Raw genomic sequence first — 23,103 nt, forward strand, 5'->3', positions numbered from 1 at the left:
CCTGTCCCCGTCTCTCTCCGCCTGTCCCCGTCTCTCTCCGCCTGTCCCCGTCTCTCTCCGCCTGTCCCCGTCTCTCTCCGCCTGTCCCCGTCTCTCTCCGCCTGTCCCCGTCTCTCTCCGCCTGTCCCCGTCTCTCTCCGCCTGTCCCCGTCTCTCTCCGCCTGTCCCCGTCTCTCTCCGCCTGTCCCCGTCTCTCTCCGCCTGTCCCCGTCTCTCTCCGCCTGTCCCCGTCTCTCTCCGCCTGTCCCCGTCTCTCTCCGCCTGTCCCCGTCTCTCTCCGCCTGTCCCCGTCTCTCTCCGCCTGTCCCCGTCTCTCTCCGCCTGTCCCCGTCTCTCTCCGCCTGTCCCCGTCTCTCTCCGCCTGTCCCCGTCTCTCTCCGCCTGTCCCCGTCTCTCTCCGCCTGTCCCCGTCTCTCTCCGCCTGTCCCCGTCTCTCTCCGCCTGTCCCCGTCTCTCTCCGCCTGTCCCCGTCTCTCTCCGCCTGTCCCCGTCTCTCTCCGCCTGTCCCCGTCTCTCTCCGCCTGTCCCCGTCTCTCTCCGCCTGTCCCCGTCTCTCTCCGCCTGTCCCCGTCTCTCTCCGCCTGTCCCCGTCTCTCTCCGCCTGTCCCCGACTCTCTCCGCCTGTCCCCGACTCTGTCCGCCTGTCCCCGACTCTCTCTCTCTTTTTCTCTGTCACTCTGTCCCCCTCTCTCCCTCTGCCTCTTTCCCCCTCTCTTCCCCTCTCTTTCGCTGCCTCTCTTTTTCTCTCACTCTCTGTTCCTCTATCTTTCTCTGCCTCTCTCCCCTCTCCGTCATTTTCTCTCTATCTCTCTCTGCCTCTCTCTCTGTCTCTCCCCCACCCTCTGTTGTTTTCTTTCTCTCTCTCTGTCCTTTTCTCTCTCTCTGTTGTCTCTGAATTTTTCTTGATTGAAAAGTACTCTGAAATATTTCAGTCTCACTGTTTAAAGTAACAACAATTAAACAGCCCAGAGAGGCTTCTCTCCGTCCCTCTCTCTCTCCGTCCCTCTCTCTCTCCGTCCCTCTCTCTCTCCGTCCCTCTCTCTCTCTCCGTCCCTCTCTCTCTCCGTCCCTCTCTCTCTCCGTCCCTCTCTCTCTCCGTCCCTCTCTCTCTCCGTCCCTCTCTCTCTCCGTCCCTCTCTCTCTCCGTCCCTCTCTCTCTCCGTCCCTCTCCCTCTCCGTCCCTCTCTCTCTCCGTCCCTCTCTCTCTCCGTCCCTCTCTCTCTCCGTCCCTCTCTCTCTCCGTCCCTCTCTCTCTCCGTCCCTCTCTCTCTCCGTCCCTCTCTCTCTCCGTCCCTCTCTCTCTCCGTCCCTCTCTCTCTCCGTCCCTCTCTCTCTCCGTCCCTCTCTCTCTCCGTCCCTCTCTCTCTCCGTCCCTCTCTCTCTCCGTCCCTCTCTCTCTCCGTCCCTCTCTCTCTCCGTCCCTCTCTCTCTCCGTCCCTCTCTCTCTCCGTCCCTCTCTCTCTCCGTCCCTCTCTCTCTCCGTCCCTCTCTCTCTCCGTCCCTCTCTCTCTCCGTCCCTCTCTCTCTCCGTCCCTCTCTCTCTCCGTCCCTCTCTCTCTCCGTCCCTCTCTCTCTCCGTCCCTCTCTCTCTCCGTCCCTCTCTCTCTCCGTCCCTCTCTCTCTCCGTCCCTCTCTCTCTCCGTCCCTCTCTCTCTCCGTCCCTCTCTCTCTCCGTCCCTCTCTCTCTCCGTCCCTCTCTCTCTCCGTCCCTCTCTCTCTCCGTCCCTCTCTCTCTCCGTCCCTCTCTCTCTCCGTCCCTCTCTCTCTCCGTCCCTCTCTCTCTCCGTCCCTCTCTCTCTCCGTCCCTCTCTCTCTCCGTCCCTCTCTCTCTCCGTCCCTCTCTCTCTCTGTTTTTCTATCTCATTTAAACAGAGAGAGTCTGACCGAACCGATCATTTTCTCTCTCTCTGTCCCTCTTTCTCTCTCTCTCTCTCTCTCCCCCTCTCTCTCTCTTTCTATCTCATTTAAACCGATCATTTTCTCTCTCTCTCTGTCCCTCACTCTATTCACCTTTCTGCAGCATTTTTATTTATTAAAATGTTTTCTATATTAAAACTTCAATTAGAGGCTGGAAACCTGTCAGTTAAATCTCGTTTCTCAACCTTTGGATGATTTGAGTGTTTGAAATGGTGCTGTGCCCTGAGCTCGGAACCTGTTTGCCATCCAGACCCGGGGAGGTGAGAATGAGATGGAGTCCCTGCTCCCTCCACAGCTCTTTACAGTAAACACACAGAGAGAATGAAATGGTCAAACACTGTCTGAGGAACAGCAGCCATTCCAGCTCTGCAGCCCTTGTGTATTCGGAGCAGATTCCGCCCAACTTTAGTTCTTTAAATGTGGACGCCGGGCAGGGTGGGATGTGACGGAGGTCCCTGGGGTGTTTGGGTCACGAGGGGAGGGGGGAGACAGGCTGAGGGTGGGGGGGACTCGGTTTGGGGTGAGGGAAGAGGGGGAGACAGGCTGAGGGTGGGGGGGACTCGGTTTGGGGTGAGGGAAGAGGGGGAGACAGGCTGAGGGTGGGGGGGACTCGGTTTGGGGTGAGGGAAGAGGGGGAGACAGGCTGAGGGTGGGGGGGAACTCGGTTTGGGGTGAGGGAAGAGGGGGAGACAGGCTGAGGGTGGGGGAGACTCGGTTTGGGGTGAGGGGAGAGGGGGAGACAGGCTGAGGGTGGGGGGACTCGGTTTGGGGTGAGGGAAGAGGGGGAGACAGGCTGTGAGGGTTTCAAATCAGTAAAATAGGTCCTTGAAATGTGGCTCATTCCAACAGACAGGTCTCCTGGTCAAACCAGTCCTGCCCTGGGCTGTCCCTGGATTAACATGAGAACGGACAGGTCCCTGAGGGAGACCCATTGAGATTCAGTCTAATATCTCAAAGGCTGAAGCAGGGAGCTCCCCGGGGGTAGGGGATGGCCGTGTGTCTCGTCCCAAACCCTCCCCAAACCCTCCTCAGTCTGCCGGGGTCCTCCAGCCTGTCCTGAGTGTATTTCTCTCTCTGTCTCTCTCCCAACTTTTCTCCCTCTTTGGATTCTCTGGTTTGTAACCGGGATTTGTGTCTCAGTGTTGGTGCTGAGGGATTGTCGGTGTAACTGGGAGTGGGAGTGGGAGGGAGGGAGCTCTGGGCTCTTGCTGTGCCTTTTTAATCCCTTGCTTTTGTATTTTAATCAATTCCCTCTCTCTCTCTCCTCAGGAAACTTTTTGATGAAATGCTGCAAGGAGATGATCCAGAAAGAGACATTTTGTGAGAAGGAGGAGGAGGAATCCTGGGCCAAGAATCGTTCTCTCCGCTGGGGACTGACTGACTGAGACCTTCACCGCAGCCTGGACCCGATGGGGGCCACGTGAGTAATGTCTGGGTTACTCTGGGATCACTGGGGATCACTGTGACATTCTGGGGACACTGGGGGATCACTGGGATATTCTGGGGACACTGGGGGATCACTGGGATATTCTGGGGACACTGGAGGATCACTGGGACATTGTACAGGAGCTGACACTGAGACACACACTGACCATCTGACAGTGCAGCGCTCCCTCAGTACCGACCGTCCGACAGAATATCAGCATCTGTTCGAGCCCAAATTCCTCCCTTCGTTCATTGCAAGTGCAACTTTTCAGAAATAACACAAAGTGGATCAAACTATTATTCAGAGGCTGACAATGTGACATATCTCGGGTCTTAATTGAAATTAAAAGCACTTTCAGGGAGCGTCCTGCAGCACGCAGAGGGCCCAAATGTGAAAACAGCCTCCAAATGTTTTCTGAGTTTGAAGTTTAATTTTTGAAAAGGTCACTGACAACTCAGAAAGAAATCGTGTTAATTCCGAAGCCATTTTGGGCCCCCATGTGAAATTGTATTGTAATGGAACCACACAGACACATGGGGAAGCTCGGGAGCAAACTGATTGGAATTTGAGATTTTAATCCCATATTCATTTGTGGCACAGCTCAGCTCAATTCAAACCCAATGTCTGGACAAGGGACACATGTCTCCTGACTGTACAGTCTGTGTGTGTGTGTGTGTGTGTGTGTGTGTCTCAGTCTCACTGGTCCCATAACATAACTTTAAAGCAGTAAAATTAACCCGAACCTGCTCCAAAGACAAAACAGATCCAGATCTTGAAGGTGTGATGATTTCCTCCTTCTCTCTGCTCTGTTGGTGGGAGGCTCATTTCCAGTCCCAGGTATTTGTCTATTCCCCATGTCTGATGGGTTGGTTCCTGTGAACAGTTTGTCAGAGAGTGTTTCACTGCCTCAGGGTGTTTACAGAGAGAGAGAAGCAGCTCCCATCCTGGTCTGAAAGACCCAGTCAATGAGAGATTTATAAAACAATCCAGCCCAGTGGAGTTAAACCTAGTCCCCCATTAATCCAAACACACCATATTGTGAGCAAAATTCAACATTTCACAGGGCCAGTGAGTCCCAGACACGGATTGTACCCACCTCCCTAAACTAAACTCAACTCCTTCCTGTAAAAAGTGTCTGTCAAAACACAGCCCGTTTAGGGACTGAACCCCTCAAATAAACGTTACAGTCAACATTGCAATCTCTCAGTGAATCGTTCCCTTTTACCCACTCTGTGCTGTACATGTACAGGAGCTGACACTGAGACACACACGGGCCGTACAGTACCAGACAGGAGTGAATTGTTCCCTTTTACCCACTCTGTGCTGTACACGTACAGTACAGTTGTGGTGGTGGTTGTTGTGGTGGCCCAAACGCAAAGGCCGCCGCTCTGGCCTCGCTCTGGGATCCCCGGCTGCACCCTGGCCTCACTCTGGGCTGACTGGGTGCACGCTGGGACCCCGGCATCACTCTGGGGTCACTGGGACATTCTGGGGTCACTGCGGGATCACTGGGGACACTCTGTCGGCCTCTTGCCGCCATGTGACAAGATGGTGGCGGCGGCCATTTTTTCCAAGATGGCGGCCGCGCCTGCCGCCATGTTTTCCAAGATGGCGGCCGTGCTTGCTGCCATTTTTTCCAAGATGGTGGCCATGCCGGCCGCCATTTTGTCCAAGACGGACTCCGAGCTTGCCTCCATTTTGTCCAAGCTGGCTTCATTTATTATATAAATAATTGAAAAGTTTAAAATGTAATATAAATAACTCAATAGTTTAATTCATTAAATAAATAATGAATTGCTTATTTTATTATATCAATAATTAAATTGTTTTAAAGTGTTTAATTTATTATATGAATACTTCAAATGTTTCATTTATTATAAAGAGAATTCAATAGTTTAAATTATTCGATTGATTAATTTATTATATAAAAAATTCAATAGCTAAATTTATTATATAAATCATTCAATTGTTTAATATATTATAAATAATTCAAGTGTTTAATTTTTTATGTAAATTATTGAATTGTTTAATTTATTATATGAATAATTAAATTGATTAATATATTTGATAAATAATTCAGTAGTTTAATTATATAATAATTCAAGTGTATAATTTAATATATAAATAGCTCTGTTGTTTAATTTATTGTATAAATAATTCAATTTGTGAATTTATTATACAAATAAACAAGTGTTTAATTTATTAATGAAGCATTCAAGTGTATAATTTATTACATAAATAGTCATTTGTTTAATTTATTATTTAAATAATTCAACTGTTTCATTAATTATCTAAATAATTCAATAGTTTAATTTATTATATAAATAATTAAAAGGTTGTATTTATTAAATAAATAATTCAACTGTTTCATTTATTAAATAAATAATTCAATAGTTTAATTCATTCTATAAATAATCAATTGTTTAATTTCTTACATAACGACTTCAGTTGTTAAAATAAACTATTGAATTATTTTCATAATAAATTAAGCATCTAAATAATTCAATTGATGAAATTATTATACAAATAAACAATTGTTTAATTTATTATATAAATAATTCATGTTTAATTCATTATATAAATAATTCAAGTGTTTCATTTATTATCTAAAAAAATCAATTGCTAATTTATTATATAAATAACCAATTTTTTAGTTTATTATATAAATAATCCAAGTGTTAAAATTATTATATAAAGAGGTCAAGTGTTTAAATTATATAATTAATTCAAAGGTTTAACTTATCATACAAAGATTCAAGTGTTTATTTAATCATATTAATAATCCATTATTTAATTTATTGCATGAAGAATTTCAAAATGTTATTTATTATATAAATAATCAATTGTTTAATTCATTGTATTCATAATGAATTGTTTAATTGATGATATAAATAATTCAAAGGTTTAATTTATTACACATAATAAATTGTTCACTTTATTATATAAAGAAGTCTCGTGTTTAATTTATTAGACAAATCATTCAAGTGTTTAATTTATTATATAAATAATTCAACTAAATATTGAATTCTTTATATAATAAATTAAACGAAGGAAAATTTATATAATGAATTAAACTATTGAATTATTTCTACGTTAAATTAAACACTTGAATCCTTTATATAATAAATAAACACTAATTGTTTATGTAATAAATTAAACAATTGATTATTTAATGAATTGAACTATTCAATTATTTATGAAATGAATTGAACGATTGAATTATTTATATTATAAATTAAACACTTGAATTATCTGCTTCCAATGTCTTTGTTTTTCGGCCTGGAATTAAGATCATCAATGGCGGCTGCATCACCCAGCATGCAGCGCGGTTCAGATTGTGCCCTATCTGAATCAGTGGAGCCCAGCACGCAGGCGCAGTAGTGACTCATTACCGGTCAGTGTGTCCTGAGCATGCGCGGCCAGTCGAGGCTGCGGGAGGAGCGCGTTCGGTGCAGGTCAGAGGATCGGAGCAAGAGGCTCAATAAACCCCGGGGCCCGGGTCCGGGCTCAGGCCCAGGCTCAGGCTTCACAAACCCCGAGTGCGGCCCCAGACCCGAATATAAAACAGTGAACATTATCCCCCCCTCACTACCCGCCGGGAAATGAAGGGGAAATGGGGATCGGTCAGGGAGCGTCTGTAAATGAAGGGGAAATGGGGATCGGTCAGGGAGCGTCTGTAAATGAAGGGGAAATGGTGATCGGTCAGGGAGTGTCTGTAAATGAAGGAGAAATGGTGATCGGTCAGGGAGCGTCTGTAAATGAAGGAGAAATGGTGATCGGTCAGGGAGCGTCTGAAAATGAAGGAGAAATGGTGATCGGTCAGGGAGCGTCTATAAATGAAGGAGAAATGGTGATCAGTCAGGGGGCGTCTGTAAATGAAGGAGAAATGGTGATCTCTATACCTTTAGTCATCCAGGGAGCTCTCGCTTTGGATGCTGTTCCTTTCCTCCTCGTGGGAATCTGTCTACTCTGTACCCAAACCAACTCCTCCTTGAAGGCCTCCCATTGTTCAATTACTGTTCTGCCTGCCAATTTTTGATACCAATCCACCTGGACAAGATCCCTTTTTAACTCACTGGAATTAGCCCTCCTCCAGTTAAGAATTTTCACATTTGACTGTCCCCTGTCCTTTTCCATAACTGTTCTAAACCAAATGAGATTATGATCACTGCTGCCCCACTGAAACATGCTCCACCTGCCCCACTTCATTCTCCACACCCAGCCCACTACTGTACTCACACTCTCTCACACCCTCTCACACTCACTCTCTCTCTCACACCCTTTCACTTATGGTTTAGGGCCACTGAAAGATGATGCGATGGGTTTGGATTTCAGCACAGGGAGGAGGGAGAGTGTGTGGGACGGGGATTTACAGCTTTGAGTAATGAGAGAGGAAATAATGTTCCATAGAAAGTAGAGTTGTCTGATCTGAATTTCTATCCTGTAATTACAGTGATAACTTTTATAAACTCCTTTTACAGGGGAGGATTTGCAGAGGGAAACTCAAACCAAAGATCACGTCAAGATCTGACAGAGTCACTCGATTCATCAGGACCTGAATATCATCGGCCTTTGAATGTGGAAGGAGAAATGTTTGTCTGTTCTGTCTGTGGGAGATGATTTTAGACATCAGTGTGAGTGGGAAAGCACCGAGACACACACCCGAGTGAGAGTGTTCCAGTGCACTGACTGTGGAAAGAGCTTTAACCAGTTACACAGCCTGAAAAAACATCGCACCATTCACAGCGGGGAGAAACCGTACACGTGTTCTGTGTGTGGACGAGGCTTCAACTGATCATCAACCTGGAGAGACACAAGGACACCCGGACCATGGAGAAACCGTGGAAATGTGGGGACTGTGGGAAGGGATTCAATTACCCGTCCAGGCTGGAAATTCATCAACACAGTCACACTGGGGAGAGGCCGTTCACCTGCTCCGTGTGTGGGAAGGGATTCGCTCATTCATCCACCCTGCTGACACACCAGCGAGTTCACTCTGATGAGAGACCTTTTAAATGTTCTGACTGTGAGATGAGGTTTAAAAGCAAAATTAATCTGCTGATACACCAACGTACCCACACTGGGGAGAGGCCGTTCACCTGCTCCGTGTGTGGGAAGGGATTCACTATTTCATCCAGCCTCCAGACACACCAGCGAGTTCACACTGGGGAGAGACCTTTTAAATGTTCTGACTGTGAGAAGAGGTTTAAATGCAAAAAGAACCTGCTGACACACCAATGTACTCACACTGGGGAGAGGCCGTTCACCTGCTCCGTGTGTGGGAAGGGATTCACTCAGTCATCCCTCCTCCTGACACACCAGCGAGTTCACACTGGGGAGAGGCCGTTCACCTGCTCCGTGTGTGGGAAGGGATTCACTCAGTCATCCCTCCTCCTGACACACCAGCGAGTTCACACTGGAGAGAGGCCGTTCACCTGCTCTGTGTGCGGGAAGGGATACACTCGGTCATCCACCCTGCTGACACACCAGCGACTTCACTCTGATGAGAGACCTTTTAAATGTTCTGACTGTGAGAAGAGGTTTCAAAGCAAAAGTAATCTGCTGTCACACCAACGCACTCACACTGGGGAGAGACAGTTCATCTGCTCTGTGTGTGGGAAGGGATTCACTTGGTCATCTGAGCTTCTGACACACCAGCGAGTTCACACTGGGGAGAGGCCTTTTAAATGTTCTGACTGTGAGAAGAGGTTTAAAAGCAAAATTGAACTGCTGAGACACCAACGCACTCACACTGGGGAGAGACCGTTCATCTGCACCGTGTGTGGGAAGAGATTCACTCAGTCGTCCATCCTGCTGACACACCAGCGAGTTCACACTGGGGAGAGGCCATTCACCTGCTCCTTGTGTGGGAAGAGATTCACTCGGTCATCCATCCTGCTGACACACCAGCGAGTTCACTCTGATGAGAGACCTTTTAAATGTTCTGACTGTGAGAAGAGGTTTAAAAGCAAAATTAATCTGCTGATACACCAACGTACCCACACTGGGGAGAGGCCGTTCACCTGCTCCTTGTGTGGGAAGAGATTCACTCAGTCTTTCATCCTGCTGAGACACCAGCGAGTTCACTCTGATGAGAGATCTTTTAAGTGTTCTGACTGTGAGAAGAGGTTTAAAAGCAAAATTGAACTGCTGAGACACCAACGCACTCACACTGGGGAGAGACCGTTCATCTGCACCGTGTGTGGGAAGAGATTCACTCAGTCATCCAACCTGCTGAAACACCAGCGAGTTCACACTGGGGAGAGGCCGTTCACCTGCTCCTTGTGTGGGATGAGATTCACTCGGTCATTCATCCTGCTGAGACACCAGCGAGTTCACTCCGATGAGAGACCTTTTAAATGTTCTGACTGTGAGAAGAGGTTTAAAAGCAAATTTAATCTGCTGACACACCAACGCACCCACACTGGGGAGAGGCCGTTCTCCTGCTCTGTGTATGGGAAGGGATTCGCTGGGTCATCCACCCTGCTGAAACACCAGCGAGTTCACACTGGGGAGAGGCCGTTCACCTGCTCCGTATGTGGGAAGAGATTCACACGGCCATCCAACCTGCTGAGACACCAGCGAGTTCACTCCGATGAGAGACCTTTTAAATGTTCTGACTGTGAGAAGAGGTATAAAAGCAAATTTAATCTGCTGACACACCAACGCACTCACACTGGGGAGGGGCCGTTCACCTGCTCAGTGTGTGGGAAGGGATTCGCTTGGTCATCCTCCCTGCTGAAACACCAGCGAGTTCACACTGAGAGACCTTTAAATGTTCTGACTGTGGGAAGAGATTTAAAATCAGAAACGAACTGCTGAGACATCGACGCACTCACACTGGGGAGAGACTGTTCACCTGCTCCGTGTGTGGGAAGAGATTCACTCGATCATCCCACCTTCTGAAACATTAACTTGTTGACACTATTGAGTGACCTTTTAATGCAGTGACTGTGAGAAGAGCTTTAAAAGCAGAAATGAACTGCTGACACATCAACGCATGCCCATTGGTTGAGAGACTGTTCACCTGCTCCGTGTGTGGGAAGGGATTCACTCAGTCATCACACGTGCTGAGACACCAGCGAGTTCACGAAATGAGCAGGTCCAACGAGCCGGTCTGTAACACAGGCCAATGACTCAGTGCAGCTCGTGACCCAGTCACTGGGCTCCGTTATAGCCTCTCCTTTGAGTAACACACAAAGAGAAATTGTAAATCTGAAACAGAAAGTGATAATGTATAACACTTCATGTATATCAACCACCAGTTTTTCCCTCTTTCCGGCTTTTAAAACAATCTGTTTCACAGTTTGTCAAACCCGAAACAGCCTCTGGGATTTGCTGATTGAGAATTTCAGTGGAAATTGGGACCGTCATTAAGTATCGGAACAAATATCCCCGCTGAGGTTTCGGGATTGTTACTGGTTTATTTATATCAGTGAGTGACCGATTTTAAACCAGGTGAGGGTCTAAACTTAAGGTAAGAGCCTGGGATAGACAAGAGACTCTTCAATGTATCAAGTTAAATTACACTGACTCCACCAACACTGGACATCACATCCCTCAAACATTGTTACCTGTAACTGTATAAAACTGTTGAGGGTGGAAATGGGAAATAACTGAAAAAAACTTCATTGTATCAAAGTTAATTCTGATCATTATTATTATACAAACATTCGACAGCCTATCCCTTAAAAAGGACCCAATATCAAACCAGTCCCCAGTCCTTGGGCCTGTGCCTATGTTGTGATTTGCACCCGCTTCTGACTGACTTGGTATCAGACGCACTCCCGTCAACAGTAAACGGATGGAGCCGGATCCATAAGAGAAAAATGAGGACCGACCTCCGCGGTTCTCCCAGAGTGCGGGAGGCGGAGTAACAGCAGCAGACAGAGAGATCTCTCTAAACCAGCCGCTGCCGCCGGAGAGAAGCGAGTCCCGTTCCGAGCCGTGTCTGTCAGGCGCCCGCTGACCCTCTCTTCACTGAAGGGGACCGATTCAGCACCAACTCACACACCCACCATTGGATCATTGAATCACCTTCAACACCTGAATTACATCACCACTTAATCCTCTATACACGAGGAAATACAAACCTTGTCCACGCAACTTGCCCTCATAATGTAACCATTTTAGCCCCGGTATCATTCTGGTCTTTCTGCGCTGCACCTCCTGCAAGGCCAATATATCCTTCCTGAGGTCTGGTGCCCAGGACTGAATGCCGTACTCTAAATGTGGCCTTAGCAGAGTTTATAGAATTCTAACATAACTTCCACCCTTTTGAATTCCAGTTCCCTTGAGATAAAGGCCGATATTCCATTAGCCATTTTAATTATTTTTTGCACCTGTCTGCCAACTCTTCGTGATTTCCCGAAGTATCTCTGCTCACCCACAGTTCCTGGCTTCTCACCATTTCGAAAATACTCTGATTTATCTTGCTTCGGGCCAAAGTGGATGGCCTCACACTTCCCCAGATTGAAACTTTGAACACTCTGGGGCTCTTTTGTATAGAAAAGAGAAGGCTGAGGGTGACCTGATACAGGACTTTAAGATTATGCAAGGGTTTGATCGGTCAGATGTCGATAAGGTGTTTGTACTTTTGGGAGTGGGGACGTCAAAACTTCGGGCCATGAATATAATAGTCATCAATAAATCCAATCTGGCATTCAAGAGAAACATATTTATCCAGAGAGTCGTTAGAATGTGCAGCTCGCTCCCACACGGAGTAGTTGAGGAGAATCGCATGGATGCATTTACAGGGAAGCTGGATAAACACATGGAGGAGAATGGAATATTCGGGTTTGCTCATAGGGTTAGATGAAGAGGGGTTGGAGGAGGCTCGTCTGCAGCATAAACACCGGTATAGTCTAGTTGGGCCGAATTGCCTGTTTCTGTGATGTACATTCGATGTAATTCTATGTAAGCTCCATCTGACACAGTTTTACCAACTCACTGAATCTATCAATTTCCCTTTGTAACTTTATGCTCCCATCTACACTACTCACTGTGCACCCAAACTTGGTGTCGTCGACAAACCTGGATATACCGCTCTCTGTTCCTTTATCTGCCTCATTTATGCAGATCCCTGGGGGACACCACTAATCAAATCCTGTCAATTTGAGTACATACCTATTAACCCTCCTCTCTGTCCCCAACTCCAAATCAACTCCCTCCCCATGTCAATCGGTTGCTTTGAATTCCACATGTTCTCATTTCTGTTAACAGTCTCTGATGTTAAACCTTATCGAATGCCTCTGGAAGTCAATATACACATAACCCCCATAGACACTCCATCATTTACCACATTAGTTACATCTTCAAAAAGGTCAACTAGTTTTGTTAGACTTGACTTACACTTTACAAATCCATGCTGGCTCTCTCTGATCAATTCAGGTTTATCCAAGTGCTCAGTCATTCTTTCCCTAATAATGGATACTGGTAACTTCCCCACAACAGACGTCAGACTAATAGGTCTATAATTTCCTGCTTTATCTCTCCTACCCTTCGTATAAAACGGAATGACATTGGCAATTTTTTCAATCCATGGAACAATTCCTGAATCAAGAGAGTTTTGAACGATCATGACTAAAGCATGTACAATTTCCTCACCTATTCCCCTTTGTCCCATGGGATGGTCACCATCAGGTCCTGGAGATTTGTCTATCTTTAATTTAATTATTTTCTCCAATACCATTATTTTACTTACACTGAATCCCCTTGATTTATTTTCAGTTTTCCTCGTGCCTCTGGTACATTATCCTCATGATTTTCTGTGAGTATTTAGCAAGTCTGCCATTTCTTGAATTTCAATTACAATATCACCCCTATCCATCTTTAAGGGCCCACATTACTCTTCGTCACCCTTCTTTCTCTTAATATACGTGTAAAAACCTTGAAAGTTGTCCTTAATTTCACTCACAAGTTTTTCTCGTTTTCCCTCTTTGCACCTTTTACAATTTTTTTTCGTTTCAGCACCACAATAAACAACACTTCACTGTGAAATTTGCTAAATTAGTTCTTCAGTGTCAGAGCGAGAATTGTCCATCCCTAATTTATTTAAAGTAACAAACACAAGCACAAATATTCATTCGTGTATCAAAGCACTGATGGACACAGAAAGATAAACACAGCCTGAAACGCAGTCAGTATCGGGATTCACAGGAAAACGGGCAAGTGAAACAGACAAAGATCAAACAGTCTGAACCCACAACAGAATGTGACGTGTAGCTGATAGATATTAATGAGAGGAGGTGGGAAATGATCCCATGGCTTGGCTCCGAGGCTCAGTTGGTTAAAGCGCTTGGCCAGTAAACAAGAGATCCTCGGTTCAAACTCCCAGCGGTGCCTTTGTGTAATTCATGGTGTTCAGTGAATTTTAGAATGAAAAACGCACAGTGTGGTGTTTGTGTTTTGTGCAGGAGCCAATACGGAACTGATCAGGAAGTCTCTTCAAAAATGCCTTTTCATTATACAGACAGCCCTCTCATAGAATGTGTCCGTGACACGTTCTTGTTTCTGGGCTCGTTGAGGTCGGGGTATAATTCTCGATTCGAGGGTCATACCCTGGAGAAGCCCTAATTTAACCCTAGACTTTTGATCCTTGAACTGCGGTTCAAACTTTTGCAAAGAGGAAAAATAAATCCCCAAATCACTCCACCTGAATCTCACGCGGTCTCGGAAGAAGTTTAGTTCAAACAATCAGGACTTTCATTGAACGAGCTTTGCTTCCAATTGCATTCGACCTTGAAACCGCTCTGGGTTTTCATCTCACTGAAGCAGAGTGTGGCCGCTTTGTATCTGTGAGCATGTCGGTGACGAGGTTACCTCTGATATTGGTCGCTTTCAATTTTTAAGATCTCGCCAAGCTCTGGGAAAAGAAACCGCGAATCGAATTGTCCCTGTAAGCGATGAATTGAAGGGATTGGTGCTCCAAGCAGATCTGGAAAATTCACAGTGCGGTCGCTCAGGAATTCCAAATCCACCCTCTCGCCACTCGACGATCATATTAACTGAGCAGAGAATAAATGTCACACCCTTTATTTTGGAAAAGCAAAACGGTGGGGATTTTTATCATAGCCCGATGCCTTTCGTGTTGGATCAGATGTTCCCCATTGCGTTACTTTCATCTTCATCGGAGAACCGGTTCAGGCGTTCCTGTGATAAACGGCGACAATTGCCTGTTAATGTTAAATTTAAGATGCAGTCTATAAAATGATGAAATTTCATCACATGCAAAGCACAAAAATCTTATTAAAGTTTTGACTGTCTCTCGGTAACCACGTCAGCATCTCCTTCAGTCTGAAATAGAAAGTTATTGGTTGATTAATGGTGATTAAAACAGTCATTCAACTACGAACAGGGTTTAATTAGCTTCATGTAATTATTTATTAAGTTCATAACTCTTGTTAAATTTAATTCTCTGACTGGGAATGGAACCACGCGGTGATGGGAGCACTGAATTTTAACCAGCAGTCCATCGGGGAGCTCCCAGGATTGAGCACCGGACACTATGGAACTGATGAGATTTATTTTTCTTTCATTCAGCTCTGTGTTTATTCTCAGGCCTCTTATCTCCCTTCTTTTCAGCTTCTGACTGCGGATATTCCTCTGGTCAAATATGAATAATATAGAATATCTCACAGCCCCGCTATATTTGCTCCTTCTCTGCACAGTTCTGTACAAAATCAAACTGTCGGCAGATACCGACAGTGTCTCTCCCTCACTCCCCACAGGAGCAGCAGGAGATGACACTTTAAACTGCCAGTTGCTTCAAACGATGCCCGATAGACCTGCGTTGCCTTGGAGTTTTCCCAGCAGCTGCATTGATTCGATGCGTGAATTTTGGAAATGGAAACATGTCCATCAGCAGCTTGTGGGAGTATTTTCCCTCACTTTCCATTCCATGTCCATGCCTACTTGCACTTGGTGCTGTCATTGCCTGAACATCACCTTCTGTCCCGATAGTCCTTCGAACAGAAAATGCCATTTTGTGCGAGCAGCTTGTCTGGCCCGAAAATGACCTGAATTACAAAGGGGCAAGTGGGAAAGGCCGCGTTGGTCTGCTTGTTCACAGCAAAGAATTTTCAGCGTTTCCTTGTGGTCCAGTGTTTAGGATTCGGAGCTTTCATCACCACGGCAACGGTTCGATTGGTGTCTGTCTCAACATCCACATATTATCCACTCTACCATAAGTGGACTGGACTCAAATTGCTGATGTTTCACTGTGAGGGTGAAGAGACATAAATGTGTGGACATTAGTTACGAATTCATCAGCTGGGTTGCACCTTTGCTTCTCCCCCCGTCTCAGTCTTTCCATCTTTACCCTTCACTGCCGGTGTTCCAGGTTCGATCATCCGTGGCCGTTCAACAAAGCCTGAGAAGTCCATGAGGGAAAAACACAGAGAGTCAGAGACAGAGACAAGGTGGGATCAAAGTATAGGAAGAAATAGGATCAATGTCAAGTTCTGCGAACGGGCAGAATTTAAGATGGAGTTTGGGAGAGATTCCTTCACGTGTCTCGCAATTTTGCAAGAGACCATTGGGCTCCGAATTAAAAGCATAAGCCGCGCTGGAGAGTCTCTCTGAGAGAGGGAATGCGGTTCGTCAACTCCAATTCATCGTCATTTGAGCAGTAAACATAACTTTAAGAAGTAGCACTGGGAACAGGATTCGAACGTACGCAGGAAATCCCCAGGGGATTTCGAATCCAACGCCTTAACCACTCGGCCATCGCAGCTACAAACATCTGTTATGCACGGCTGTAAATCAGAATGTGATCTGTGATACAATGTTCTCTCTGACAGGTGAAAGGCCCTGATCCCTGGTCTGTGCTGATTCACTGATAGTTTACTGGGTAAAGGCCCAGATCCCTGGTCTGTGCTGATTCCCTGATAGTTTACTGGGTAAAGGCCCTGATCCCTGGTCTGTGTTGATTCTCTGATAGTTTACTGGGTAAAGGCCCTGATCCCTGGTCTGTGCTGATTCTCTGATAGTTTAGTGGGATTCATTCTGTATCTGTCAGTCTCTGGTACAGTGTGTGAACTTGGGATTGATTCTGTATCTTGTCAGCATTGTGTGTGAGAGTTTGTGATTCATTCTTTATATGCAGTCTCTCATACTGTGTGTTAGTGTGGGATTCTTTCGGTATCTGTCAGTCTCTGGTACTCCGTGTGAGTGTGGGACTCATTCTTTATATACAGTCCCCATGACTGTATGTGGGAGTTGAATTCATCCTAAATATGCAGTTACTCATACTGCATGTTAGTGTGGGATTCATACTGTACCTATCAGTCCCTGGTACTTGATGAGAGTGTGGGATTAACTCTGTGTCTGTCAGTCTCTAGTACTGTATGTGAGTTTGGGATTCCTTCTGTATCTGTGAGTGTTGGATTCATTCTGTGTCTGTGTGTCTCTGGTACTGTATCTGAATGTGAGTTTCATTCTGTATCTGTACGTAATTATTCTCTCAGATTACATTATTGCGTTCAATACTTTAGCTTTAATATCTTAATGTTTGAAGAGTTTTACTCCTTATTTAATTTGTAAATATGGACGAACTTTAGGATTTAATGTTGGAGGTTTTAATCAGATAATGTGTGTGCTTTTTGGACTACTATTAAATCTGAGTACTATTGTGGATGATAATGAATCTTTCAAACGGATAAGGTGACATTTTTGAATTGGTTTGTAATGTGTAGATCAGTCTGTAGAAATGGAATTGATACTGTATCTTTCAGTCTAATATTGTATGAGATTTTTGGACTGGTATATAATGTGTACCTCAGTCTGCACTAATAGAATTGATACTCTATCTTTAAATTTCATTCTGCGAGTGCATTCTGAACTGGTATCTAATTTGCTTCTCAGGTTTACTATCTTTCAGTATTTCTCAATCGATACTGTACGTGAGGTTTGGATTTGTAGCAAATGGTACACTTTTTGAATGGATATTTCATGTATTAAAGTCATGTGTGTGAGAGTTCTGGGCTAGTATTCAATTGGAATCTCGGGTACATTATTGGGATTCATTCTGTCCCTTTCAATCGGGTACCATGTGTGATTTCTCTCTGGTATTTAATTCGTAGCTATGTTGCCCTATTGTGAGATTGACACAGTGCCTTTCAATCTGAGAGTGTGATTTTGGACTGGGATTTTTGTATCTGCCTGTCAGCGGGACAGAGTTCGGGGGAAATGGAACAGTGTCTGCCTCACCCGCTCTGTTTGACTGTTGGATTGAAATTGTGTCTCTGGAACTTGGGATCAGTGTGGGACTGACTACTTCTGCTGTCTGAGACTGTGGAACTGATGACCTGTCTGTGTCTCTGTGCTCGGTGGGTGATAATGTACCTCCTGTGTGTGAGAAGGAGCTGGCTGCACTCCTCCTTGTGCCTCGGGTGGAGGAAACATCACATTCATTCTGGATCATTCAAGGATTCGCCTGTGGAAAGAAAATGATCTCTTGTAACCCAAGAAACGGTGAGGTTGAAAATGGAAAAGTGATCAGTTTAATATCTCTAATGATCATTTTGAATATCCACAAATGAAAACCAGTGATACAAACAGTGTCAGTGTCTGACTCCACTGCAGCACTCAGCTTCTGCACACCAGGTGTGTTGGGCTATTTTACAACAATTTAGTGACATCCAGACACAACCCAACCCCTGCACTGATCCATGAATGGGACTACCCGATGGGGCAGGGACCTTTGTACAGGTCAGGTTTCTAATCCCCTCTCCCATGGGACTAACCGTTCAACCGAAAATAAACAGCCGCTGTTTAAATTGTGTCCTTCACACTTCTCACCTGGTGCCTGCAATAGATGCTCTTTGTATAACTCCCCACTTCCTTACTGTCCGGCTCTGTTTCCACTCTTCACTGTCCAATAACAATAAACAGGGTGAGACTGGAACTAAACCAGGACCATTCACTCCTGGTTTGATGAGTGAAAGCAGCAATGGTTTTAATAGCAGGTTCTTCCCATTCTCTCTCCCTTCCCCTGGACACACCCTGTCCACACCCAGCCCGAGAATGACCTCTCCCTTCCCCCCTCTCACTCCATGTTCCGGGACCAGTTCCTGATCCACTCCGCCTCTTACAAACAGCCCCCGGACTCCCCCTGCCCTTCCCCCGGACTCAATGCCGATCTCTGAGCCCATCTGCGGACACGGTCCCGGAGCGATGAGCTGCTGTAACGAGGCTGCTCTTTGCTCCCTTCCCCCGGGGGCCGTGATCTCTCCATTCCCGCCTGTCTGAGCAAAGGAAGTGGGTCTGGGGGAAAGGTCAGAGGGAATGGGCTCCACAGGCAGTGCAGGAACAGGCACCAGAATGGGAAACAGATGGGATTCCACCAGTGCCTAACGCTGGAATCCAGACTGACTTTACAATCTCCAACTATTAAACTCGAGGTTTCCATCCCTGCTGTTTCTCTCGGGCTCTTTTGATGGGAAAGAGTCTTTCAGAGATAAAGTGAGCGGCTGTGGAATGAACCAATGGGTTCTGTTCATTCTTGGCTCCCTTACTGATAAAGTAACGTTTGACTCCGAAACTGGAGGGAGGATTCCTCAAACCAATCCTGGAGAAACGGGGGAGGAAAGTGGGAGTCGGTGTATTTGCTGGGACCGTGTAGGATTAATATCAGGCAGCAACAGTCCCAGTTTATTTCAATCGGAGTGAAACTCTCGGTCACTGAGAGTAATACAGAACGGCCCTGAGCTGCAAGATTGCAGAGGGGACAACATGCAAGAGAGGGTTAAATGTGTGACACTGTCCCTGAGAGTGGGATTAATAATGTGTCTGTCTCTGAAATAATATCAGTGAGAGATGAGACTGCATCTTCTGTCACTCCATCTTGGAATAGAAATTGGAATGGAATATTTTCCAATTTGTTACTCTGTGTCAACAGGACATTACAGGTCAGTTTCTCTCTCTCTCTCTTTTGTGCAGCATATGAAGTTGAGATACTGTTACTGAGAGTGATACAGAGACACTGATAGGAAGTGTAATTCTGATACTGTGCCTGTCTGTTTTTATATCTCTCTAGCGCTGTAAATGAAGGTGGAATATTGTTACTGAGTCTGAAACGGACACACTGATGGGAAGTGTGAGACTGATACTGTGTCTGTTTGTCTGTGTGTCTCTCTCTGTCTGTCTGTCTTTCTCTCTCCCTAGTGCTGTACAAGGAGGCGGGATACTGTTACTGAGCGTAATATAGACACACTGATAGAAAGGGAAAGACTGATTCTGTGTCTGTGAACAGACCTCCGGTGCTATTGGTGAGACGGTCACTGTCCCTTTTACTGTCTATCAACCGGTCTGACGGGGCATTCATCATTCGCCAGTCCTGTTAGGAAAGGTGGAGAGAAACCGTCTGTCACTGTTGAATTTATTCAGTAAGTAGTCGTGTCTGGGTGTTGAGAATGGGATGGAGAGGACACCAGTTACTATTATCTGACAGTCAGTCAGTTTAGGAGGAGAGAGAAACACAGAGAGACTGGAGGAGCCCAGAGCGGATAATTTGTATTTTCATCTTAACCAAACATATCACTGTGTGCGGACAATATAATAATGTAAAAGGAGGAGGACAAGGTGAGGCCCAGACAGCATTGAATCTCATTTCACTATAGACGGACGCAGGACTTGTCCCAGTTGAGGGTTTTGTGTTTAAAGATCACTTCACTAAAAACACCTTGACGATCTGGGGTTACAGACGGACATGACGGGCAGGAAAAGACCAGTTGGTTCATCAATCCTGCCCCACATGCCTGGAGCATTGTGACTGGACACTTCCTACACACACCACCAGCCCCACCCACCGGGAACATGGAATCTCCTGGGAGCGGTTACAAACCAGAAAAAAAACAGAAAAAAGGCGGAGAGTCAGCGCCCACCGCACCAGAGAGGGTCAGCACCCACCGCACCAGAGAGAGTCAGCACCCACCGCACCAGAGTCAGCACCCACCGCACCGGAGAGGGTCAGCACCCACCGCACCAGAGAGAGTCAGCACCCACCGCACCAGAGAGGGTCAGCACCCACCGCACCAGCCAGGAATACATTCCAGATGCTCACTCCTCTCTGGGAAAAGAAGAAGCTCCCAACATCCAGACGATTCTTCCCTCTTTGTGGTCGGAACACCGGTCCGCTGCTTCCCCCCAATCTGTGAAACTGGAAATAATCGATCACTGGGCAAGCTGTTCAACCATGAGATGGGAGCCATTCAACCATCGTGGGCGCTCTCCCATTGAATTATATTCTGTGCGGAGCGTTCGGTTTTTCGTGAGGTGAAGAAACTCTTGTCTCTCCTTGTGTGTAAATGTGAGGCGAGTCTCAGATGATATTCTCACAGTTGAATCCAAAATGTGAAATGTAACTTGTTTGGAGATGCCGGGGATTGAACCCGGGACCTCATACATGCAAAGCATGCGCTCTTCCACTGAGCGACATCCCCACGGGGCAAAAGGTACCTGAGAAATAAACAAGCAGACACTTTAGAAGTGAAGCCGTGAGCTTTCTGCTCCGTCTCTCCAGGACATCGAGATGCCCAGCGGTCCCGCGTGTTCACAATGTTCAACCTCTGCTTCAGTTCACGGGGTTTCTGCTCCTCTTTACTTTGAACTTTCCAAAAAAAAGTCTGTGGAAATAAAAAAACCCAATTGCTAATGGTCAGTGACAAGGCTGAAATCCAACCTCTGAATCATAAAGTGAGATGGAAGAATGACAGAGCGTCAAACAGGAACAAGAGCTGGGACTGCTCGCTCGATATTGCACCGTCACACATTCCCCTCAGTCGGCGGCTGCTTTGAGTTGAGCTGTTGAGGGGACCGTGAGATGAAGTCCCGCTCCGGGACAATTTAATGCTTGTGGAGCCTCAGAAGTTGGAACTCGCTGAGCTCAAAAAGCGTCATTCAACTTTCCGTGGGTAATTCTGGTGAAAAAATACAGGGAATTGAACCCAGGACCTCAACACATGCGAAACATGCGCTCCACCACTGGACTAAATCCCCAGATTACAGAAACCTCCAACCAAGGAAAGAAAAACTGATTATCCTCATTTTATGAGGCCACCCGTGGTGGGTGTGCACTCCGCTCACTGCATTTTACTGGAGAAATAATCAATTTATATTATGTAACTATCCCCCACTCACTGCATTTTAATGGGGAAATAATCAATTTATATAATGTAACTATCCCCCACTCTGCATTTTAATGGAGAAATAATCAATTTATATTGTGTAACTATCCCCCACCAGGTTTTAGCTGTTGTCAGAAATAGTCCCTTCGTGGTCGCCAATTGTAGAATTTAAACCACTATTTTCAGGATTATAATCTAATCCAATCTAAGGACTGGTTCCTGACAACAACAAGATCACCACTGGTACTGGTATTACGGTTAAAGGCAAAACCGATTTATTAATCACATCACAATTAGTGCAAAAAGGTGATACTGAACAAAGAGAAATAGTGAGTGTTCCTTGAAACCTCAGGAGTGTCCCTCCAAGTGACTACGGTGCGGTCTCTCTCTCTGTCTCTCTCTCTCTCTATCCCTCCAAGTGACTACGGTGCGGTCTCTCTCTCTCTCTCTGTCCCTCCAAGTGACTACAGTGCGGTCTCTCTCTCTCTCTCTTGCTGTGATCTGTTGACTGAAAAGTTCTCTTCTTCCTTGCCAGAATCTTGTTCGCCTTCCTCAGCTTTTGAGGTCTCTTCTTATTCCCTTTTTCAGTTTATGAGCAGTTCACTCTCACATCCACATCTCTCAGCCTGACCATTATTCATGTCTCTCAACCTTCAGAAGTTACATTCCAAGCATAACTCCTGGTCCCATCCGTGCCTTGTTGTTCCAGACTTAACAGAACCTTATTTAGAGTTTACATTGCGAGCCTTCACAGAACCATTTGTATAAACAGACTTCTGCTCACGAGCTTGTGGAGGCTCGAGATAGAGAGGCCTGAGCCTGAGTGACTCCTTGATTTAATGAACCTTCAGTCCCTTTATCTACATGTCTTTTAGACATTATGCTATTACAGCACATTCCTCCCTTAGGTCTGTTAATTCCCACTTTACTGTTGTCAGCATCCTTTTAGTTTTAACTGCAAACTTGACTATAATAACCATCATGCATCCTTCTCGGCCCACCAGCACTTTCTTATTGAACACACGTTACATGGTTCATTCTATATTAATACACAGTACAGTTTACATTTATAGATACATAGATTCACAGTACATTTTGTTCTACTTCTACTATTGATTATAATTATACTAAATTCTATCTGTTAATGGGTTAATCCTTACACGTTGTTCTTCCTGACTCTAAACACCATAGTTCAGTCCTGGATGTGATTAACTGCAGAATCCAACCCCTGCAGTCATATGTGAACTCGCTGGTGTCTCAGCACGTGTGATGACTGAGTGAATCCCTTCCCACACACGGAGCAGGTGAACAGTCTCTCCACTGTTGTGGGAAAATCACCACTCGGAGTCAGACTTAAAGATTCAACATGCAGTTTATTGGACAAAGCTTTGGGAGAAGAGCTTGACACTCCGCAGTGTACGCAGTCACCTTCTCAACTTTGAAATGGTCGTTGAGCTTCTTTTATACATTACTAGTACAGACATTTAGCAGCTATTACATTATTAGCCTTGCTTAGTGACACATTCGCCAATTAGGCCCCCACAGCAACAATTGACCTCCAATCACATTAAAACAACTGTTATCAACTTAAGACAGTCTGGTCTTTGTCTCTTCAGTCTGGTTCTGTGGTTTTTA

At 45.7% G+C, this 23,103-nt stretch overlaps 1 protein-coding gene and 1 non-coding gene across 4 annotated transcripts in view; one reads left to right on the top strand and one right to left on the bottom strand.

The window, feature by feature from the left end:
- LOC137313971 (zinc finger protein 268-like) overlaps positions 1–23,103 on the top strand; it is an 83,802-nt gene that overhangs the window by 12,625 nt on the left and 48,074 nt on the right. For 2 of the 3 annotated variants that reach the window (XM_067979658.1, XM_067979659.1), the window contains exons 3-4: positions 3,187–3,337; positions 7,825–14,706. In XM_067979658.1, coding sequence (XP_067835759.1) covers positions 8,174–10,165 — 1,992 coding nt within the window. In that variant the 5' untranslated portion in view covers positions 3,187–3,337; positions 7,825–8,173 and the 3' untranslated portion in view covers positions 10,166–14,706. Of the gene's footprint in view, positions 1–3,186; positions 3,338–7,824; positions 14,707–23,103 lie in introns of those variants that run through there. The other variant, XR_010961159.1, reaches the window with a different exon arrangement.
- Positions 20,713–20,784, bottom strand: trnaa-ugc (transfer RNA alanine (anticodon UGC)). The gene has a single exon. It is a non-coding gene; the product is annotated as a tRNA-Ala (tRNA).

This window comes from Heptranchias perlo, unplaced genomic scaffold, assembly GCF_035084215.1.
Source record: "Heptranchias perlo isolate sHepPer1 unplaced genomic scaffold, sHepPer1.hap1 HAP1_SCAFFOLD_496, whole genome shotgun sequence".
Lineage (NCBI taxonomy): Eukaryota > Metazoa > Chordata > Chondrichthyes > Hexanchiformes > Hexanchidae > Heptranchias > Heptranchias perlo.